Below are 22621 nucleotides of genomic sequence, written 5' to 3'. Positions count from 1 at the left end.
TGCATGCTTCTGAAACCGGGAGGGGATGGCTGTGATCCCGCGGCATATCGGCCTATCACCCTAATCAACCCTGATGTGAAAATCCTTACTAGGATTTTAGCCACCCGGCTGGTGCCGCATATGGCGCACTTAGTCCATCAAGACCAGTGTGGGTTCATCCCTGGCCGCAACACCGCCATGAACCTTCGGCGCCTAAAACATGTCCTCCATGAGGTGCGTGATAGGGAGGATCCCCAGGTCCTGGTGTCAATAGACCTGGCTACGGCTTTCGACACTGTCAGCTGGGGGTACCTCTTGGAGGTGCTTCAGCTCGCTGGGGTGGGGCCCCTCTTCTGCGCCTGGATCCGGATCCTCTACAGCGCACCTACGGCCAGGGTCAGACTCGGGGCGGCCCGATCAGAAGAGTGGCAATTGGGCAGGGACACCCGTCAGGGGTATCCCCTGTCGCCGCTCCTATTCGCCCTGGCGGTGTCAATCAGAGCGGAGATGGTCCCCTGGGGGATACAAGTGGGGGATACTGTGCACTTGATCTCCCTGTAGGCTGATGACGCGTTGTTCTACCCAACGTCCCCCCGGGAATCGCTGCCGCTCCTGTTGCAGCACTTAAATCGTTTTGGTGCAGCTTCTGGGCTGCGCCTTAATCCTGGGAAGTCCTTGATCTTTCCCCTGGCAGGCTGTGGCGAGGACCCCAGACTGGGTTTCCCGCACCTGGGGTTGAGGTGGGAACTGGAGGCCTTCCGATACCTGGAAATCCAAGTGGCCGTGTCCCATGAACAGTTGCTGGCCCGTAACGCCGAACGAGTGCTTAGTCCCCTGCAGCAGTCCGTGTCCTTTTGGAATACGCTCCCAATCTCTCAAATGGGGAGACTAGCCGTTTCAAAGATGGTGATGCTGCCGAGGGTGTTATACGTCCTACAGAATACCCTGTGCCCGCTCCCCCCTCGTATATTTAGCAAGCTTAATACGCTGCTCACCTCCTTGCTCTGGGCGGGCAGGCGCAGCAGGGTTGCATTGCACACAGTGGTCCGACGCTGGGAGGAGGGGGGTCTGGAGGCCCCGAGGTTCGATTTATATTACTATGCGGCCCAACTTCTGCCAGCCACACGGTGGTTCGTGGGTACAGATAATTGGGAGTTGCAACTCCTAGCGGGCAGGGCGGACGAGAGGACGCTGCAGGTGGCTCTGATGCGGGGAAGGGGAGCGGACGAATCCCTGCCGTATGTAGTTGTCATGAATCAACAAGTCACGACCCCGTTTGTAGGCATAGTACAGTATTACACTCCTAGCAAGGATTAGTTCAAGACCTTCACCTTTCTTAAAACCCACCCATGTCCCGTGCAACCAGCACTCCAGTTATGTTCATATACATTGTTTGTGTGGTGAATTATGCTTGGTGCATGTTCTTGACCATAATTGTGGAGGGAATGTAGATTTTGCACTAACGTGTCATTATCGATGTTTTGTGTTTTGAGGAACTCAGATCTGGGCAGTGCAAGCAAAATTTCAGACAGGATCGGCAAATCGGTAAGAGAAAGACGCGTTTTAAAAGTGACACGCGTTCGTTTGGAAAGTTCTCGCGCTGTGTGTTGTTTAACACAGCGTGAGAGCAACGTTAGCACGTACAGCTTCCAGGACGTCCCGGGTTGTGGCAAGACTATAAAAGCCACACCCGGGATTCTACAAGATGCTAAGTTTTTTTGTGCCTTCCGAAGAACACCACGTCAGAAGAATCTTTATCGGAGGACTTCAAAACGGAATCCAGGCCTGAGTTTCTGGTTTCTGGAATCATCATTCTTCAGTTTTCTGCACTAAAGAGAAAGAGATAAGTAACTTTATTTAAAAAAAAGGCGCCCAACGCTAGCCAAAGAATAATTTTTGGACAATCTTCGTAAAAGAGGAAAACTTGGACTCAGTTCCATTCAGAGACTTATTTTCGTGTGTGAAACTGCAGCGCTTTTTAGGAAAAAAGATGTTCTAGTAAATTTAGCAATGTTTAAAGTAATGTTTTAAGAATGTGAATTTAATTCTTAAATCCCAAGTGAGAAGTCGTTTGGACATCAAGTGAATAATGTAAAGTGAGTAGATTTTAAAATAGATTTGATTAGCAGGTATAAAAAAAGGTAAAGGAAAGTGCAAATGATTTATTGTTTGTTTTATACAGAATAATCGATCATTTAACATAAAAAGTCGGGGCGGACAGTTCAACCACCTTCGGACGCTAGAGAACAGCATCTCTTCAAAAGACACCATCTGATGACGACTTCCAGGACGCGAAGCCAAGTCTAGTAGATCGCAGGTAGGAGTTTAACGTCTTGACATAAGAACAAGTAGAAGGAGTTTAGAGATTAAAAGAAAAAGTTGAAAGGATTAAGTCTAAGAAGTTTCTTATTGCTTCGCAGGTCGACTACAAGAACATAATAGCGTCAGATCCGGCCTCTCTCCCTGACTGCTATCCATCACCCTAGTGTTAAAAGAAAGATCACAGGTTGTAAGGTAGGGTTCTGGGAGTTTGGCCCATAGCGTCTCTGCAAAATCGATCAAAGCACCTTACAGGTAAGAGATTGCGAGAACGCAGGTAAGAGTGCTTGATCTATCTGAAAGTAGTTCGACACACTGCGGGAATCTGGCAGCGACTTGTAGAGAGGGTATTGAGGCGGGCCCCCTTTCATAGGGAGCTACCGGTGTGGATTTTGGCGCCGGTGATGTTGATGGAGGAACACATGTCGTTCCGGGAATGGCATGAGGGCGGTTGTGAGATTCTGGCGGACCTATATCCAGACGACTCTTTCGTGAGCCTAGAGAGGGCTACGGAGGCCTTTGGACTCACTGGGGGACAGTATCTCCCTTATAGAGGCCTTCAGGAAATGGCGAGGGCGACCTAGCCACAGTATTCGGAGGCGCCCCAGGTGTCCCACACTCTGAATATCCTTCTGTCCTGTGGCGGGGGGCGACGGCTGATTACGCTGTTATATTCAGCTATGAGATGTGACTCGGCCCCTCCGATATCCCCGTCTTGGGCGGCATGGGAAGCAGATCTGGGGGTCGCCCTAGACCCGGGACAACGTAAACGAATAGGGACCCTTACTCGGAAGGTGTCGTGTAATGAATGATTCAAACTGATTCATTTTAATTTTGTGCACCACACCTACATGATTGTGCCGGTGCATCTGGGCGCATTTTGCCGATATCCCTGCTAGCACAAACTCGCCCTGTTTCACTTTTGGTTTGCTGCCATTTTGTGATTGTGCCTCCCAGCCCGTATCTCCACCCCGCTCCCGCCTCCCAGCTGCCCCTCCCTCGCTCCGCCCCCCCCACTATCCACTTATGTCAGAACAGCCTACACGCAGCGTTCACGCGCAGCGGTCGCGCCCCATGCGCGCCGAAGGTACGCCAAAGGTAAGCCCGTCTACGCCCGTCCCGCCTGGACCGCGCCCAGCGCCAGACCCCCTGGCCCCCGCAAAACCCACTCCACCCGCATAACGTACGACTCCGCAACCCTCTCTGCACTTAACCCCGGCCGACTCCTAAACTGCTACCAAGCTGCCCCAGGACACACCCATGGACCCTTCACCTGCCACTCCAGCAAGTTCGACTGCATCAGGACCCACACCAAATCCACACACTCCAATCAGAGCTCCGACACTAACCACCTAAAGTGCATCCTGCTCAACCCCCGCTCGGTCCACAGACACGCCATTGAACTCTGGAACCTACTCGACACTACATCGCCGGATGTCGCCTTCCTTACAGAAACCTGGATGAACGCCTCATCAGCACCCGACATTGCCATAGCCATCCCGACGGCTACAAGATCATCCGAAAGGACCGCACCAACCAAACAGGAGGAGGCATCGCCATCGTCCATAAGAACACCATCCGCATCACGACCAGTTCCGACGACAACCTCGCACCCGCCGAACACCTTCACTTCCAGATCCACACCGACCCCAAGACCACACTCAGAGGCACCCTCATCTACAGACCACCAGGACCCCGCACACAATTCAGCGATGACATCACTGACTTCATCAGCCCACACGCCCTCCCCTCCGAGGACTACATTCTACTGGGAGACCTCAACTATCACCTGGAAAAGAAAAACGACTCCAACACCACCACCCTTCTGGACAACCTAGCCAACCTCGGACTCCAACAACTTGTCAATACCCCCACCCACTATGCCGGACACACGCTCGACCCAATCTTCACCTCCAGCAAGCACATCTCCTTCAATCACACCGCAGCTCTCCACTGGACGGACCACAGCTGCGTTCACTTCAACTACAAAAAGACCACGACCCACAACCCCCCACAACCTATTCCCCGAAGAAACTGGAACAAAATTACTACTGACCAGCTCTTCACATCGCTTCACCAAAACCCTCCTGCCAAATGACCGGACCCAAACCAAGCAGCCACCAACCCCACACAATGGATCACCCACAGCGCAGACGAACTAGCACCCTTTAAAAACCATCAAATCAAGCAAGGTAACAAAAAAGCCCCCTGGTTCAACGATGACCTTAAGAAATCCAAGAAGTTATGTCGCACCCTCGAGAAAGCCTGGAGAAAAACCCCAACCACTGACAACCTGACCACCTTCAAGAACGCAACCCGCAAACACCACCAACTGATCCGATCCACCAAGAAATCAGCATTCAAGGATCGACTTGACAACAACGCCCACAACAGCAAGGAACTATTCAACATCGTCAAAGAATTTACCAACCCCACCACCGGCACCAACGACATCACTCCCTCCCAAGACCTCTGCGACTCCCTAGCCTCTTTCTTCTACAACAAAATCGCCGACATACATAACAGCTTTGAAAACCAGTCCGGGGACCAGTCCACTCCACCCACCTCCGAACCAATACCCCCCTCTAACAACCTTTGCGCCTGGAACACAATCACCACTGAAGACACCATCCGCTTGATGAACTCCATCCACTCAGGATCGCCAACCGACCCATGTCCCCACCACATTTTCAACAAAGCAGACTCCATCATCGCACCCCATCTCCGAGACGTCATCAACTGCTCCCTCAACTCCGCTACCTTCCTGGAAAGCTGGAAACATGCGGAACTCAGCGCCCTTCTGAAGAAACCCACAGCAGACCCCACTGAACTCAAGAACTACCGCCCCATATCGCTCCTCCCATTCCCTGCCAAAGTTATTGAGAAAGCCGTCAACAGTCAGCTCGCCGCCTTCCTCGAAGCCAACGAATCCCTCGACCCCTCACAGTCCGGCTTCTGAGCCAAACACAGCACCGAAACCGCACTCATCGCAGCAACAGATGACATCCGAACTCTACTGGACAACGGAGAAACAGCTGCCCTCATCCTACTTGACCTCTCCGCAGCCTTCGACACAGTCTGTCATAGCACCCTAATACAACGCCTCAGCAACATCGGAATACAAAGAAAAGCATTGGACTGGATCATCTCGTTCCTCGCCGGAAGAACCCAGAGAGTCTGACTCCCCCCTTTTAGATCAGAGGCCACAGAAGTCATCTGCGGCGCACCACAAGGATCATCACTCAGTCCCACCCTCTTCAACATATACATGAGTCCCCTCGCATCCATCGCACGCCAACACAACCTCAACATCATCTCCTACGCAGACGACACCCAGCTGATCCTCTCCCTCACCAAAGACCCAAACACCGCCAAAACCAACTTACACGAAGGAATGAAAGAAGTAGCCGAGTGGATGAAGAACAGCCGTCTAAAACTGAACTCGGACAAAACGGAAGTCCTCATCTTAGGATCATCCCCCTCCGCCTGGGACGACTCATGGTGGCCACCAGCCCTGGGAACCGCACCCATACCTACGGACCACGCACGTAACCTGGGCTCCATCCTGGACTCCTCCCTCTCGATGACCAAACAAGTCAACACCGTCTCATCCTCATGCTTCAACATCCTATGCATGCTCAAAAAAATCTTCCGCTGGATCTCCACCGAAACAAGAAAAACAGTCACTCACGCACTGGTCACAAGCCGACTGGATTACGGAAACACCCTTTACGCCGTAACCACAGCCAAACTACAGAAAAAACTCCAACACATCCAAATCGCCTCAGCTAGACTCAAACTGGACATCCCCCGTCAAGCTCACATTTCCGGTCACCTGAAAGACCTCCACTGGCTCCCCGTCAACAAGAGAATAACGTTCCGTCTCCTCACCCACGCACACAAAGCCCTCTACGACCTAGGACCCGTATGCCTCAACACGCGACTGTCCTTCTACACCCCCACCCGCCAACTACGATCATCCAATCAAGCCTTCGCCGCAATTCCGCGCATCCATAGATCCACCATGGGGGGGAAGAACCTTCTCCTACTTAGCGGCCAAAACCTGGAATTCTCTCCCCACCCACCTCCGCCTTGTACAGAACCACCTCTCCTTCCGAAAGCAACTTAAAACCTGGATATTCGATAAGTAAAGTTCCCCCCCCTCCCCCAAGCGCCTTGAGACCCTCTGGGTGAGTAGTGCGCTATACAAATTTCAGAACTTGAACTTGAACCAGCGCCACAGTTATTCCCAATAGAATGTTGCGGATTTCCTATTGGAAACTAGGTCCTAACTATATATACCGACTGGCGACCGCCAGTAGGATGTGTATATATATATATATATATATATATATATATATATATATATATATATATATATACACACACACATAGATACACAAACACAGATATATATATATATATACACATACACACACACTTACCTTATATTTACTTATCTTGCAATGTAAAACATATTTGTGGTAAAAGATTGTGCTGTAAAGGCAATGCGTGGTTAATGCGCTACATGGTAATGGATGCGTGGTAAAGGCATTATGTTATAATGCCCGCATTGTAAAGCACTATGTGGAGATAGCCTTTCTGTCCCAATTTCTCAAGGTCCGCTTTAAATGCTGGGCTGTACAATGGAGAGTATGCCCACTCATTTACTATACAGACCTGTGCTGCCTAAAAATATTTATGAATATTCGGCAGTGCTGTGTCCACGCAGTACACTGATCTTTGCAGTGTGGATACAGCAAAGCGTGTTGGACTGCCCAACCAGAGAAGGAATCTTAAAAGTCTGGTTGTTGCCTGAAAGAAAGGGTCAGGGATGGCATATGGGCTATTTTGCAGTATGTTAGTAATTCTGGGCAGTGTCCTCATCCTAAAAAGTCCTCCACAATGCATGAGAGAGAGTGGCAAGGCGCTCTAATGTTTTATATCCCTCTCCAATCTCTGGAGGAGCAGTGCAGGTTTATCTCAGTATTTTCGATTGTCCCTAGATATCTGTAAACACAAGAAAATTAAAAATGTTGAGTCCAGCTTCCAATTTGAAAAATCAAGAATATCTCCCTATACCGAATGACCCCGTAGATTATAGACTTCTCTGAGGCGTAGTAGGGAGATATCTGGTTCCACAACATATAGCAAGATATTCCTGGATAAGACTCTGCTCACTTTAAGCTGGGCTTTTGGGTTCATATAGAGGAGCTGTGTCCAATTTAAACATTTTGGACCCAATACCATTTTCCTCATGATGGCTAACAGGAAGGGCCACTCTATTGAATCAAATGCTTTATTTTAGTTTGAACAGGCGATCGCCAGCGGATCTCCAATTTATCCATGATATTGTATAAGTGGTGGAGGTTCCATTTCTTTGATCTATGGGGTATTAACCTATTCTGGTCCGGGTGTACCAAGTCTGAGATCACATCCTGTATTCTATTCACTAACACCATAGGCAAGATTTTTGTATCCGCATTGAGGAGGGATATTGGTGTGTATGGCTCCCATCTATATTGGAGTTTCCCTGCTTTGCAGATAAGTACAATTGTCGCAGTGCGTAAATCTCCCAAATGTTCGCCCCCTCAATATGCCGTTATGTAAATATCCTGTAGTGGGGACGCTATCTTGCTGCCTGCTATTCTCTTATAGAATTCTGCTGGTAGCTCATTCGGACCGAGTATCTTCTGTATAAGTGCTAGGAGTATTTCGGCTTGTGTTAGGTCACTCTCTAATTATAGGGCAGTGGCCTTCTCCAGCCATCTGTAAGGGCAGTCCCTGAATGACGTCTATAGTCCCAGCTTAACTGTTGTCAATTGGCGGGCATAAAAGTTCTACACATAATCAGCCATTGCGTTTACTTGTTCCTCGGAACCCGTATAGGAACCTTTCTTTAAAAAATAAGTAAACAGCTGACAACTCTCCAATTAACTAGGAGACAGAACTTAAATACTGCAAGGCAAATGCTTTATACTCAGTCAACTCAATGACCAATCAAGAGTATACCTTTTGAAAAATAGGTCTTTTATTTGCACACATAGTAATGTGGGGTCATTAAAAAACATAAAAAGGAAGATCCAGGAACATTCAAGGGCCCAGATGCAAAACAGTTAATGCACTAATTTGCTGATGCTCTATAATTCAAGTAACCTAACATGTGGCTCTATTGCAAATAGTATTATATTGGGGAAGGGTTGGGTGTTCTCAGCTACCTTCCAGAAATACCGACAATCTGCAAAAACAGTCCCAGAAAGTAAACGTACTTAAAGTCAAAGAGTCTCTGCCCAAACAATGGGACTCACATGGATCTTTCTGTAAGTGCCCTGGAGCAGTTGGCACAGTTTAGGAAGAACGTGTCAGTAATCAAGCTGGTCACAGGTCGAAATTAACACAGGAGTCTTCAGTAGCTGGTCTGGGGCTTGTACAAAGGAAAATAACAAAAAATAACAAAGCTTCAAGATCCCATGTTTCAAAGCTGGTCGGTTGTGGTGAGATTTTCATTTGCAGAGACACCCACAGGGCATGGAACATCCCCTGGACACACCAGATCATCAGTTGGGACAAGGGCTACTGTTCAACCATAATTTAAACAAAAATAACTCCAATGTTTACTAGCCTTTCACCTAGGTTTCACTGAGCGAACACTCCAAATGAAATGCTACAGAGACCCGGGCACAAGCAAAACTACATTGGTGGTGTACTACAAAACTATCATTTTAGTAGTTTCTGATTTAACAATACTAATACTCACTTGCTATAACTAAAGTTGACTGACTGGTCACTCAGAACTTCAAACTGAATAGGTCGATCACCCATGCAGTACTTCCTAAAAAGCTCAAGGCACGTGTGTAAAGCTCGTCGAGAGGGCTTGTTGTCATGAAAAAGGTCACCACCCAACAGTAAAAAATCCACCTGCAGAGTGAAAAGAACAGTGTTCATGTTACTATCAGCAACATATACACATGAATTTCTTTTATCAGGATGCACTATGATTCCTCGTGTAGAGAGAAAAGGAGAAAGCTATGGTGAGAGAGGGGAGTGATTAACATATCAATGAATGAAAGAAACAAGCATTTGCAATGCAATAGGTCTCGCATTAGTAAAAGTTTGAGCTTTTGGCATTGTAAATTAGATTGTTTTTTTATTTTTTGTATTTGTACGTACATTAACACATAAACAAAGATTATGTTAAGTGTACTTTATTGTGACGAAAATCCAAGAACAGAAGTGAAATATTATCATCTTTTTGTGACATTTGTAATAAAGCTTGAAACATTGAGAGAACATATTTGAACCAGTGATGCTGTGGTGGTGCTGAGTGATGCTGTGGTTGCGCTGAGTGATACTGTTCTTGCGCTGAGTGATGCTGTGGGTGCGCTGAGTGATGCTGTGGTTGCGCTGAGTGATGCTGTGGTTGCACTGAGTGATGCTGTGGTTGCGCTGAGTGGTGCTGTGGTGGTGCAGAGTGGTGCTGTAGTGGTGCAGAGTGGTGCTGTGGTGGTGCTGAGTGATGCTGTGGTGGTGCTGAGTGGTGATGTGGTGGTGCTGGGTGGTGCTGTGGTTCTGCTGTGGTGTTGCTGAGTGGTGCTGTTGTGGTGCTGAGTGGTGCTGAGTGATGCTGTGGTGGTGCTGAGTGGTGCTGTGGTGGTGCTGAGTGATAATGTGGTGGTGCTGAGTTATAATGTGGTGGCGCTGAGTGGTGCTGTGGTCGTGCTGCTGAGTGATGTTGTGGTGGTGCTGAGTGGTGGTGAGTGGTGGTGTGGTGGTGCTGTGGTGGTGCTGAGTGATAATGTGGTGGTGCTGAGTGATAATGTGGTGGTGCTGAGTGATAATGTGGTGGTGCTGAGTGATAATGTGGTGGTGCTGAGTGATGCTGGGGTTGCGCTGAGTGATGCTGTGGTTGTGCTGAGTGATGCTGTGGTTGTGCTGAGTGATGCTGTGGTTGCGCTGAGTGGTGCTGTGGTGGTGCTGAGTGGTGCTGAGGTGGTGCTGAATGATGCTGTGGTGGTGCTGAATGATGCTGTGGTGGTGCAGAGTGGTGCTGTGGTGGTGCTGAGTGATAATGTAGTGGTGCTGAGTGATAATGTGGTGGTGCTGAGTGGTGCTGTGGTGGTGCTGAGTGGTGCTGTGGTGGTGCTGTGGTGGTGCTGTGGTGGTGCTGCTGAGTGATGTTGTGGTGGTGCTGAATGGTGCTGTGGTGATGCTGGGTGGTGCTGTGCTGGTGCTGTGGTGGTGCTGAGTGATAATGTGGTTGTGCTGAGTGATAATGTGGTGGTGCTGAGTGATTCTGGGGTAGTGATGATGTGGTGATGCAGAGGGCAGATATGCACAAAAAACGAGTCTAACAGAGCGCAGAAGGGCAGAAAAACAAGGTAAAAACGAGTCTAACAGAGGGCACAAAGGCACAAAAAACGAGTCTAACAGAGGGCAGAAAGGCACAAAAACCGAGTCTAACAGAGGGCATAAAGGCAGAAAAACAAGGGAAAAACGAGTCTAACAGGGCAGAAAGGCACAAAAAAACGAGTCTAACAGAGGGCAGAAAGGCACAAAAAATAGACACACAGTACTCTCTCAGCAAACAGTACACAGCGGGCCCACGCATGCGTGTTGCCAAGATGTGTCTCTGGAGGGTGAGCTGGGGCCGTTGGGAAATGCAGATACAGAGGAGGGGATGTCATTCTGCATGAAGCACCGTGACAGCTAAACAAATACATGGATGCATTTAACGTAAAGCCCCGGTATTATAAAGGACAGGTCATCCTTGCGGCCCATCTTAGTCCTTTCCCAATTCATTCAATCCCAGTTCAACATTCATTTGCATAAAAGATCAGTGAGCCGTATGCAGGGTGGCATGATGCGAGCAACTGGACACGCTTATGCGGAGGCCAGACGTGAGCCAGTTTGTCAGTCTGTGGCTTGCTGGCCACCAGGGCCATCTGTGGCAGTCACTGAGCCCTTCACCCACGGACTACCCGGAAGTGAACAGATAGAAAAACACGGACAGTGGAAACGTGCAGATCTTTATTACTGAGTGGGGAGAGAGAAAGCCTGAAGTGCACGGTGAGTACTGGGGCCAGAGTAGGTACTGGAAGACTGCATCTTTACTTCTCTTGGGAGGTTTGGTAAATCTCAAACAGAAAGGCCTGCACGAGATGTCGCACCTCTTGTTACAAGGAAGCACCTCAGCCACTAGCTAGATGTACATGCATTTTCACATGCATTTTCACTCGCCAGAACTTACAACCCAAACAACGGAGCAGAGTCCCGGGGGGGGGAGGGGGCTGGGGTCTGTCTGGGAGCCATGACAAAATGCTACAGCACTTCAGCGAGCAGTTACACAAGTCTGGGATCTTGGAAAGGGTGGGTGGAAAGCTGGTTCCACAACTCAGTAAAGTAAAGAGCTTTGGCAGGTCGGGGTTTCAATTGACTTCTGTAATAAACTTAATACAACTTCCATCTGTGCCTCCTGTTTTTTTTTTTAAAGTGCAACACTATGGACGGAATTGTGAGTGTCAAGGCATGTGTAAGACCAATGAATCCAACAGAAGGTCCACCGGGTCCTTGGGGAAATATCGGTGATATATTGGGGATCTTTAAAGAGCCTACTGTTGTAGGGATAGCTAAATGGTGGGCAATAACGGGACAGCTTCTACACGAAAAGATGCTATTGGCCCAGCAGCTGAAATGAGGGCCGTACACACTACTTCAGGTCTACTTACAGGGCAACCCACTGTTCTGTGAGAAGGAACACTCAGCCGAATGGCATAAGGTAAACCCCGGTCATTGGCTTACGACAAGTGATTGTCAAGTGGAAAACTGAGGGATAAAAAGAAGACATCAGTGGAGTCTGGAGAGAGGGAAGTTGGATAAACAGCAAAGTAAGAACAAGTTCCACAAATATATGAAGAGAGTGGTAGAATGGCGGTGCTAAAATTGAAACTGGTGACTGCGCAATTACGCTATGACACGTGGCTCGAGGCCAGCTATGCTGATCAGAAGCAAAGAGGGTAATTACGATGTCGAGAAATTCAATGACATTGCACGAAGGTAAAATTAAACCAGCAGAGGCACAGGCTTGCAATGTAGCCGTGGGTATCTCCGGAGATGGCGAGGGTGGGAAGGAAGATACTCTGCAAGCAGCTCTCACCTCAGCTAAACGTGGCTCGAGGCCAGCTATGCTGATCAGAAGCAAAGAGGGTAATTACGATGTGGAGAAATTCAGTGACATTGCACGAAGGGAAAATTAAACCAGCAGAGGCACAGGCTTGCAATGCAGCCGCGGGTAACTCCGGAGATGGCGAGGGTGGGAAGGAAGATATTCTGAAAGCAGCTCTCACCTCGGCTAAACGCTGCCACAAACAAGCTCTTGGCATTGCTGTGGGGGGCAGGGGAGAGGATTCCTTTAAAGTGTGAGCACAGGCTTGCAATGCAGCCGCGGGAAACTCCGGAGATGGCGAGGGTGGGAAGGAAGATATTCGGCAAGCAGCTCTCACCTCAGCTAAACGCTGCCACAACCAAGCTCTTGGCATTGCTGTGGGGGGCGGGGGAGCGGATCCCTTTGAAGCACGCCTCGCAGCCGTGAACGTGAAACAGCCTGAGGCTGAGCGCACGCTGGGGGAAGCTTCAGATGCCTGTGGGAGGGAGGCTGATGGCTTTGATGTGGACGCGCTTTCCGCACGAGTACACCACACGAACTGTATGAAATCCGCGATGGTTTCAGATCTTGGTTTGGCCTCTATACTCTCGTCCTATTATCCCTTGCGGGATTAATAGGCGAGACCTAAAAATGTAATCAAATACTCACTGTAAAGTATACCAAAATGAGGCAAAGTTCTGTAGACTCAATCACAAAAGTAGTCATTTACATTTGTGAACTATACATTTCATACTTGTACATTTCCTCGGAACTGTGTAAATTATACAGCTAACTATACAATTGTCAAGAAATTTGAAGAACTTTTATTTAGTTGGTTTCTTTCAATACAGTTTCTTACTATAATACAAACATTTTTCTAACATTAGTGTGCCCTCACTACACAAGTCATTGCTGGGTGGACAGATTCCCACACTTGCTTAATCCTTTCGAACAAAACCATTTGGGCAATGATCTGCAGGACATAGCACCTTACATCCCTACATACATCCATTCCATATTTATGGCCACACTTTTAGCAAAACATTATAAGTAATTGCTCTCCAAAAGTGAGTGGCTGGCTTAAAAAATGTAGATTCTCTGCCCTCAGAATTCAAACACCTCTTCTCCTTCAAATCATGGCAAGTGCATGGATTTATGTGTTAGTTAGATGCCCAAATATGTCTCAAAAACACACTGTTAGCACTTAGAGAATGTACAAAATGTCTACATTTTCAGTAGTAACCTAATGTGTCTCGTGTTTTTACTAATCCTCTGCCCCCTTCCCAGAATTTACCATCTTTTTCCCACCCATGTGGATACGATTTATATGTATGCTGTACACGTGTACAACTTAAACATCAATTCCACTATTATAAATTGCACATAAAGTACACCTTTACACATTACACCTACTGCCAGATGCAACTAACACTTATGCCTAAGAATCTTCAACTTTGCATACAAGAGTTAAGTAGTTAGAGTAAGTAAAATAAAAAATACTCAGTTTAGACTATAACAGCTAACATCCACAACCATAGCTTTAATATTTAATAACAAAAATGTTTGAAAACATGTGGATGAGTGCAACGGGAGATTTAATGCATTATCAATTCGCACTAAATCTGTGACAAATTCTGTAAAGTAATGATCCAAGATGTGCATAAGCTTTTAACCACTATGATTAATAATGGTTTTGTCAAGATACATCTTCCAGCTGCAAGATGAGAGTGTAGACTAAGCATCTACTTCCCATGAGCATAAGTGAAAAGCACTACCTACCAACCTGCATTTCTGAATCAAGATCGCTCAGCTCCCACTTCCAATTAGATTTCACTGAGCTGTCTGTATCGTAAGAAAGCAATCTACACAGATGGATCATCGGAATGGAGCAAAGTTATAAAATATCAATAATTCTTCAGTATCAAAGAACTTTTGAAGATCCCTAATCCCCCGTTACCCCAAGACCCCTCAGGGCCCAAGTGCAACGAACTAGCCACTTACTTTGATCAGAAAATAAAAAATATATCCACCCTACCCCAAACGGAAAGTCCTTCATGGAGTGAGAATTTGCCCCTGGAATTTGCCCTCAGCTGAACGCCTTTAATTTAATTTCCGAGGAGGACTTCCTCAAAACCCTAACCAGTATCAAAAGCGGCTCCCCCAGCGACACAGTCCCGCTGCGTTTCTTGAAACAGATAGCTGCCTCCGTTTCCTCCCCGGCAACTGAGCTCATCAACCTGTCTCTTTCCCAGGGCATTGTGCCTCCAAGTTAGAAAAGGGCCATTGTCAAGGCCCTTCTGAAGAAACCCCATCTCGACCCTCTAGAGCTTGCTAACTTCAGACCTATCTCCCTTCTCCCTGGACTCAGTAAGATCACAGAAAAAGTGGTGAACCACCAACTCTCCCACTTCTTGGAGTCCAATGATCGGTTGCGTAATTCCCAAAACAGATTCCGCCCAGGCCAGGGCACTGACACCGCCCTCCTCTCTGTCATCGAGGAGGCTAGGCGCAATCTGGACTCAGGAGGATCAGTGGCAGTGATCCTCCTGGACCTGAGTGTGGCCTTTGATACGGTGAACCACCGTATCCTGATCCAGCGCCTGGCCGAAGCAGGAATACGAGGGTCTGCTCTGACCTGGTTAACATCTTACCTTTCCAACCGCACCTTTCAAGTCTGGGAAGGCGACTCACAATCTGCCTTAATACCCCTCCAGTGTGGGGTGCCGCAGGGCTCTTCCCTGAGCCCCACATTGTTTAATGTGTACATGGCCACCCTGGAGAATGTGGTTGCCCCTTTTGTGATTAAAATAGTAAGCTATGCCGATGACACCCAACTGGTCGTCTCACTCTCTCAACTCGACCAATCCCCTGATAATTTCCATCGGTGCCTGACAAAGATCCATGCTTGGATGTGTGACTCCTCACTCAAGCTAAATGGATCTAAAACAGAAATCATGATGTTAGGCCACAAGTCGGCCTCTATGCCCTCTTCCATCTGGCCGGCTTGTTTAGGGGACCCTCCAACCCCAAAAAAAGAAATCAAAAGCTTGGGGGTTTGGCTTGAGCAGGACCTTTCGCTTAAGACACAAGCGAAAAAGACAGCAGGTACCTGCTTCGGTCTACTCCGCTCCGCCCGCAAAGTCCTTCCCCTCCTCCCCCATCACTCCAGGAGGTTATTGATACAAGGTCTAGTTCTTTCCAGACTGGACTTCAGTAACGAAATTTTCTTAGGAGCCCCTGAAGCCACAATCAACAAGCTTCAACAAACCCAAAATGCCGCTGCTAGGCTCTTAATGGGTATCCCCCTCAGGTCATCAGCCAAACCTGTTCTCAAGCATTGGCTCCCTGTGCGAGAGAGGATTATCTTCAAATCCCTATGCATCACCCACAAACTTCTGCAAGGTAAAGGACCCCCGATCATGAGAAGCCAAGTCACCCCCTACAAACCCAATAGACCCTTGCGCTTAGACAATGGGTTTCTGGCCATGGTGCCTAGAATCAAGAAAGCCCGCACCGGAGACCGCCGCTTCTCGGTGAATGCGGCCTCACACTGGAATTCTCTCCCACTACAATTACGCGCTGAACCTGGCCATCTTCGCTTCCGGGAAAACACTGAAACCCTTCCTCTTTCCTAAATAATCCCCTCTTCCTTCGTTCCCTCAGAGTATCACTCAATCTCAGCGCTGGGATGCCTCCGAGTAACCACGCACTTTACAAAAACGCCATACAATACAATACAATACTGTCTGCTTTGCACATACTGCATATGCATAAGCATGCACTAATCCGCATTCCTTCCAAAATGTTATCTGCTCCTGGTACAAGGCTGTTCATACAATGGCATTCTCCGCCTACCGATGTAGGTGACATACAGGGTGATGGCGTTAGGGGCATGGGGTGTAAAAATAAACATTTGCAGACGTGCGCACAGTGTTGAGGAAAATGAGTATCCAAGAACGCCCTTGTGAAATGAACGATTTAGGTGAGGTGAGTACTTTGGCATGTAGCCCAGGTTTTTGAGGATTCCCAGAACAGAGTGACTTCTGAATGGGATCACCTGCATTATCTGGGCCACTATTCAATCATGCACACAGACAATAAATACATGCACTTCTACCGCTCCACCTGCTAGCTAAGTTAAGGTGCCACTCCTGACAAAACCTTGATTATGATCCTGGTGCAGCATGATATGTCTGCTAGGAAAAGGAACTACTGCTCAGTCTATTCCTTCACCGCCACCTTAAGATGGATGTAAAAAGTTGGTGTCTCATACATCTAGTGAAGGAACAACCCTCACCTCAGAGCATTTAGAGGACAATCAATATGGATAAACCAGTGTGGTCAAATGTGCAAATAGCTCTGGTGAAAGAGCAAAAGTGGGAACCATGAATTTGTTTCTCATTTAGGAATTTTTCAATGGTATTGAGCTCCAATAATTTCCAATCTTCCTGGAAAGCTCTAGCAATCCCAATCCAAGACAAACATGAGGAGTAGATCAGATGAAGGTGAAATAAAGAGATAACATGATTATTTTACCAGGCTTCTCCAATGAGTAACTCGTGAGCTACCAGTAGCTCTAAAGCTACCTGGGAGTCGCTCGTCTGTGGGCATCTCAGACAACTAACATGAAAGCCTTTATTTGTATGCCAAAATTAAAAAGCATGTATTTGAGATGAAAATGTGTGTATTTTCAGAACTCGTAAGCTGATGTTTAAAGAAAAATGGTTCAATTTCCAAAATAAATGTAAAGCTATTATTTGAGTTGGAGACTTTTATTAATCATAATATTACCTTGGTGGTGGGGAACAGCAGCTATGGCTGTTTTGTACTACCCACGTGGATGCATTCCAAATTTAATTGTGTTTTTTTTACTTTACTGCTAGAAACCCTGCCTAATGCACTGCTGACAGTCTTCAATGGACTATCACATAACTTAGAGTAGCTCGTGATAATTGTCATTGAAAATAAGTAGCTCTTATTACAGAAAAGGTTGGAGACCTCTATCACTCCTGTCTGGCAATAGTGAAATGATGGTACATTGTGGATACATGTGTCCCATGAAGGCAATGTGAATTTAGATCACAAGGGAAACAGACTCCATTTGTCCTTTCTTGAATGCACATTTACTTTGAGGCCTAGAAACTAGGAAGGGTGCAGCTGTGATGCATGTCCAAAATTATATCCATAGCCTGTGCAAAACGTATCTTTTTCCCCATTTTCCTTCTCATTGATGGTGTAGAAATGGTGTAAGCTGTGTAGCGGGCATCACTGTGAAGTATGTGTTGCAGGATCAGAGACTAATAGTCATGTTTCATAAGACAAACACCCCCTGCCCCGTCTTACTGAAAATGAAAAAACACATCATTGGAACGTCTTTAGGGAGCATTCCAGATGTGCATGCCATAAATAGGAAACTGCTGTCACATATACTTTTTATAGTACTGACATTTTTCTAGTTAGCTTTTAATAAGGTACAAATTAAATGTGCACATGCATTAAAACATGGTTTAGAAATGCACATGCCTGAACTTGATGAAAACTAGTGGCAAAAAATACTCTAAAATGCATTAAAAAATGTGTTTAATAACTACTCTTGCTCAGCGTTGTCTTTCGAATTTGATTCCACCAGCTATCCTGCTATTTCCCTGTACCGCCTTCCATTCTGCCTCTCCTCTAAAAGATTTTAAGTCCTTCAGCCTATGCAAAGTAAGGAACTGACATAATCACAAACATGGTCTTTTCGTCATGCACTCAATTATTCACAGTCACTTACACACCATAATCTCAATCACATTGGCTCAAATCACACTGTAAGTCACGCTCATTGTCATGCCAGCTCTTTGGCCCCATGGGAACTCGGGCATAACTGGGCAATCCTTGTAACAACCATTGCCTGTTGTCCTTGGTACTACTGTGAGATCAATAAAGCCCAGTCCTCGTTTTAGGGCTTTGACTTTCAATTGGTGGCGAGGTCAAAAAGTCAAAGCTTAGGCTTGGAGGGGGATGCAGGCATACAAAACAGAATACAAATAAGTAATAAACAGAGGACAATAAATGAAATGTCCAGACAGCAGAATAAAGTTATAAAAAAACATGAAACATTCATTCACACCATTTATTTATTTATTTATTTATTTATTTATTTTATAGCATTTGTAAGGCGCGACAGCTACCCACAAAGGGTTTCCCGGCGCCGAAATCAGCAGACACACATGGCACGACTAGAGAGAGAGCAGATCTGGAAGCAGAGATTATTGATCAAACAACCAGGTTTTCACGCTTTTTCTGAAACTCCTGTAGTTTTCTTCTATGCGTATCTGAGTAGGCAGAGTATTCCAAAGGGTTGGTCCCAGGAATGAAAAAGATCTTCCACCCAGTCTAGCCCGTTTATACCTTGGCACCGTAAACTTTGCAGATGTCATTGAGCGAAGATTGCGATTTGGCAGGTAGGGCTTGGCAAGGTCTTGAAGATATTTGGGGGCAGTCCCAGCTTTAATTTGAAACAAATAGTTCAGGGCTTTAAAGCGGATCCGATTTTCGACCCTAAGCCAGTGTAGATCTCTGAGATGTTTAGTTATTCTGGCATATCTGGGGATTCTGCAAAGCAGTCTGGCCGCAGCATTTTGCACCAGCTGTAGGCGTCTTATGACTGCTTTATTTGCACCCAGATATAGGATGTTGCCGTAGTCAAGCCGAGATGTCACTAAGGCATTGACTACGGTCTTCTGGGTGGTTGATGGTAACATCCAGACGATTTTGCGAAGCCATCTGATAATAGTAAAACAGATACCAGCCACTTTATTAGCTTGCTGAACCATGGATAAGCTGTCATCAATGATGACTCCAAGATTTCTGACTTGGGTGGCAGGGGTCGGGAGCTTGCCCAATGAGGTCGGCCAATGTGAATCACTCCAGAGGTTTTTACTGTTCCCTAAGAGGAGGATCTCTGTTTTCTCCCCATTCAACTTAAGTTGGTTGGCCGACATCCAGCAGAAAATTTTGTGGAGGCCTGTTTTAAGTGCAGATGAATCAGACGAATCGGATTTAGATAATGAAAATAGAATCTGAGAGTCGTCTGCATAAGTCATCAAAACAAGACCAAAATTCTCTGCAAGGGTAGCTAATGGGCGATGGTACAAATTAAACAAAAGGGGGCTCAGAATGGATCCCTGTGGTACACCGTGCGGGGAGTGGAAAACATCCGAACAAGCCTCAGCAGAGGTGATCTGAAAGGTCCGGGAGGATAAATAGGATTTGATCCATTCTAGCGCCTTGCCTTCGACACCACTCTCCCCCAGCCTGTAAAGCAGTCTGGAGTGAGAGATGGTGTCGAAGGCTGCGCTTAGGTCCAGTAGGACCAGTGCCACCGTTTGGCCATCATCCCTGAGCTCTTTAATTTTTTCCGTGATTCCGAGTAGGGCAGTTTCAGTGGAGTACCCACTCCTGAATCCGGACTGAGAAGGGTGGAGTAGTTCGTTATTTTCCACATATGTGGAAAGAACTTCATGAATGTGCTTTTCCAGCATTTTGGAAAAGGCAGGAAGTAACGATATTGGTCGATAGTTGGCCAATACCGTAGGATCGGCGGCATGCTCCAACAATGTGGTAAAATCTAAATACACAGCAGTGTAATAAGCTAATTTTCTATCCAACATAACAACTAGGTCATGCGGACTCAATAGTGGTAGCTTACCTTAAATTATGTGGACTGGCAGCAAAAGAAACAGTACGGCATACAGACACTTAAGAATGCATCCACTGCACACTTTCTGATCACACGAGTCTCAAAGTTCTGCTTAGCCTTATATTTGTGATTCTATTCTTACACTTCAGATGATGCAGGAGGTGCTTGGGTGTTTCATCTGTTGCCCACAGCTTTCCAGTGATTTATGGACATGAGTGGCAGTTGTTGGTCAGTATGTGGCAGTTACATGTCTGTCTGTCAGACAGACGGACGTGACCCAGGCATCAATAATACTATGGCTGTTGCATCCCAAGTTTGAATAAAAAGGTAGAACTCCTAATGATGACAAGCAGCTTGGGAAGAATGCTATGCTATGAAGGCAAACAGAAAGCATTTGGATGGGAGGCAACTGACGGTTGACAGCGCCCTGCAGTTTATGCTGAATAAATCCTCATCATTTCAACGTTTGGACCTCATCATTCTGAAAGGAGATAAAATGTTGGTGACGAGGATGGGATGGAAGGAAGTATCACCTCTAGGAATGTTTGACATTAAGAATAAGACTTTACTGACAACTGATGTATGTGCCCATGGCTTTGGGGCTGTATTTAGCCAAATTCAGGATAAAAAAGAAATTGTAAAGCCTTGCCCTATTTTGGGCAGAAAGACATTGCAGAACATACTTGTGGTAAATACCCTTCAAAGAGCGTCCAGACCATAAGCCTTTAATACATCTGTTTACTACTAGAGGGTCTTGTTTGGCATCCCACGGCCTGGGGATGATTAGTAAACATGGAGGAATTAAATTTTGTGCTAGAATTTGGGAAGGACAAAAACAATGTGTTTGCAGATAGCTTATCAAGAAAACTCACGGTACTGACGCAGAGAGTGATTTGGAACAAGAATGGGTGGCTTATGTGTCCAATGTAGACCTTAGTGCCATATCAGAGGATGAGTGGAGATTGGATTGACCCATAGGGTCACATGGGAAAACAGAGAACCAAGAGTAGGTTAAAAGAAATATAATAGTGGCCAGGTATGGATAAAGAAATTAAAGCAAAAGTCAAAAAGTGGTACTGATGTGCTAATTGTGATGAAGTCCAAAAATGACATTCCCCTCCCCTACAACAGGTGGAACTTCCTATGAGGCCTTGGACAAAAGTTGTCATCACTATAACAGGCCTAATGGACAAGCTTGGAACAGTGAGCAAATATATCATAGTGATGGTGGATTCTTTTTCAAAATGGTTTGAAATCGAGTTTGTACCTGAAATCACATCCAGTAAAATGAGAAAATTCCTAGAAATAATTTTAAGGAGTGAGAGCTATCTGGAGGACCTAATCTCAGATATCGGCACCCAATTGTGTTCCAGTGAGATGGAGAAATATTTGGTAGACCCCATCATTGTACAGAAGAAAACTGCGGTCTATAACCCAAAAGCCAATAGTTTAGAAGAAAGGATCAACAGCGTCAATAAGGACAGTATATATTTGGCAATGCGAATGGTAGGTCAATGATTGAACATGTGAATCAGATTTTGTGGTCATATAAGACAACTGTCCACGATACCATAAAGTATACACATTTGAGTTAGCAAGAGGTAGGAAACTCAAAACTATGTTGGTGTTAGGTGGTATGAACTTGAAGAGCAGATGTGATACTAAGGAAACTGGGGAGAATATCAAGAAAAAACAAGGAAAATACAAGCCATAATATGATAGTAAAATAAGCCATGTTTACTACTGTGTGTGTCTTGGTCGAGTGAAGTATCCATGAATGGTACGGAAAGGTGAAACGAAATTCTCAGAACCCATTGAAGTAATCAGTGTCGGAAAGAACTTTGTCAAAGTAAAACATGGAACAGTGTGGATCAAAGATAGAATTGTGGTGTGTGAAAGCAAATGGTGGAATAGAAGGAAACCAAAAAAAAAAAAAAGTAATTGATAATAAAACTGAGATTAACAAAAAACATAAAAGAGTTACATTAGTAAGAACTAAATGTGTACCTCTAAAGATTATGTGATGTGGAAATTAAGCCACACATTAAATATGGAAAACTTATGTTAATATGTAATTTAGTAATCTGTTAAAAATGTGCATATAGTTGCTAGTTTATGTTTGGTTATTCTGTATTTCCAAGGCAGGAAGATAGGCTACATACCGGGTTTCAGTAAAAAGGTAGAACTACTAATGATGTCAGACATTAGAACAACAGGAAAGAAAGTTATGCTGTGAAGGCAAACAGAAAGCAGCTGGATGGGATGCTGCTGATGGTTGGCATCGCTGGGGAGTTTATGCTGAATTAATCCTACTTTCATCATTTCAAAATCTGGACCTCAACATTCTAAAAGAAGATTATAGCAATGGCCTAGACATCAACATACTAAAAGAAGATTATAGCCTTGGCCTAGACATCAACATTCTAAAAGAAGATTATAGCAATGGCCTAGACATAGGTAAGATAGTCACCAATTATTGAAGGTGATCCATGTGGTGA

General features: G+C 46.0%; 1 protein-coding gene across 1 annotated transcript in view; it reads right to left on the bottom strand.

Annotated features, from left to right (window-relative positions):
* The window catches only part of MRE11 (MRE11 double strand break repair nuclease), a 468980-nt gene that overhangs the window by 384276 nt on the left and 62083 nt on the right, over positions 1-22621 (bottom strand). Inside the window, exon 4 of the mRNA XM_086935305.1 lies at positions 9056-9216. Within this exon, the coding sequence (XP_086791431.1) occupies positions 9056-9216 (161 nt within the window). The remainder of the gene's footprint in view (positions 1-9055; positions 9217-22621) is intronic.

This window comes from Lissotriton vulgaris, chromosome 8, assembly GCF_964263255.1.
Source record: "Lissotriton vulgaris chromosome 8, aLisVul1.2, whole genome shotgun sequence".
NCBI lineage: Eukaryota > Metazoa > Chordata > Amphibia > Caudata > Salamandridae > Lissotriton > Lissotriton vulgaris.
The sequence above is the reverse complement of the archived record's forward strand: the minus strand, read 5'-3'. Positions and strand labels throughout refer to the sequence as shown.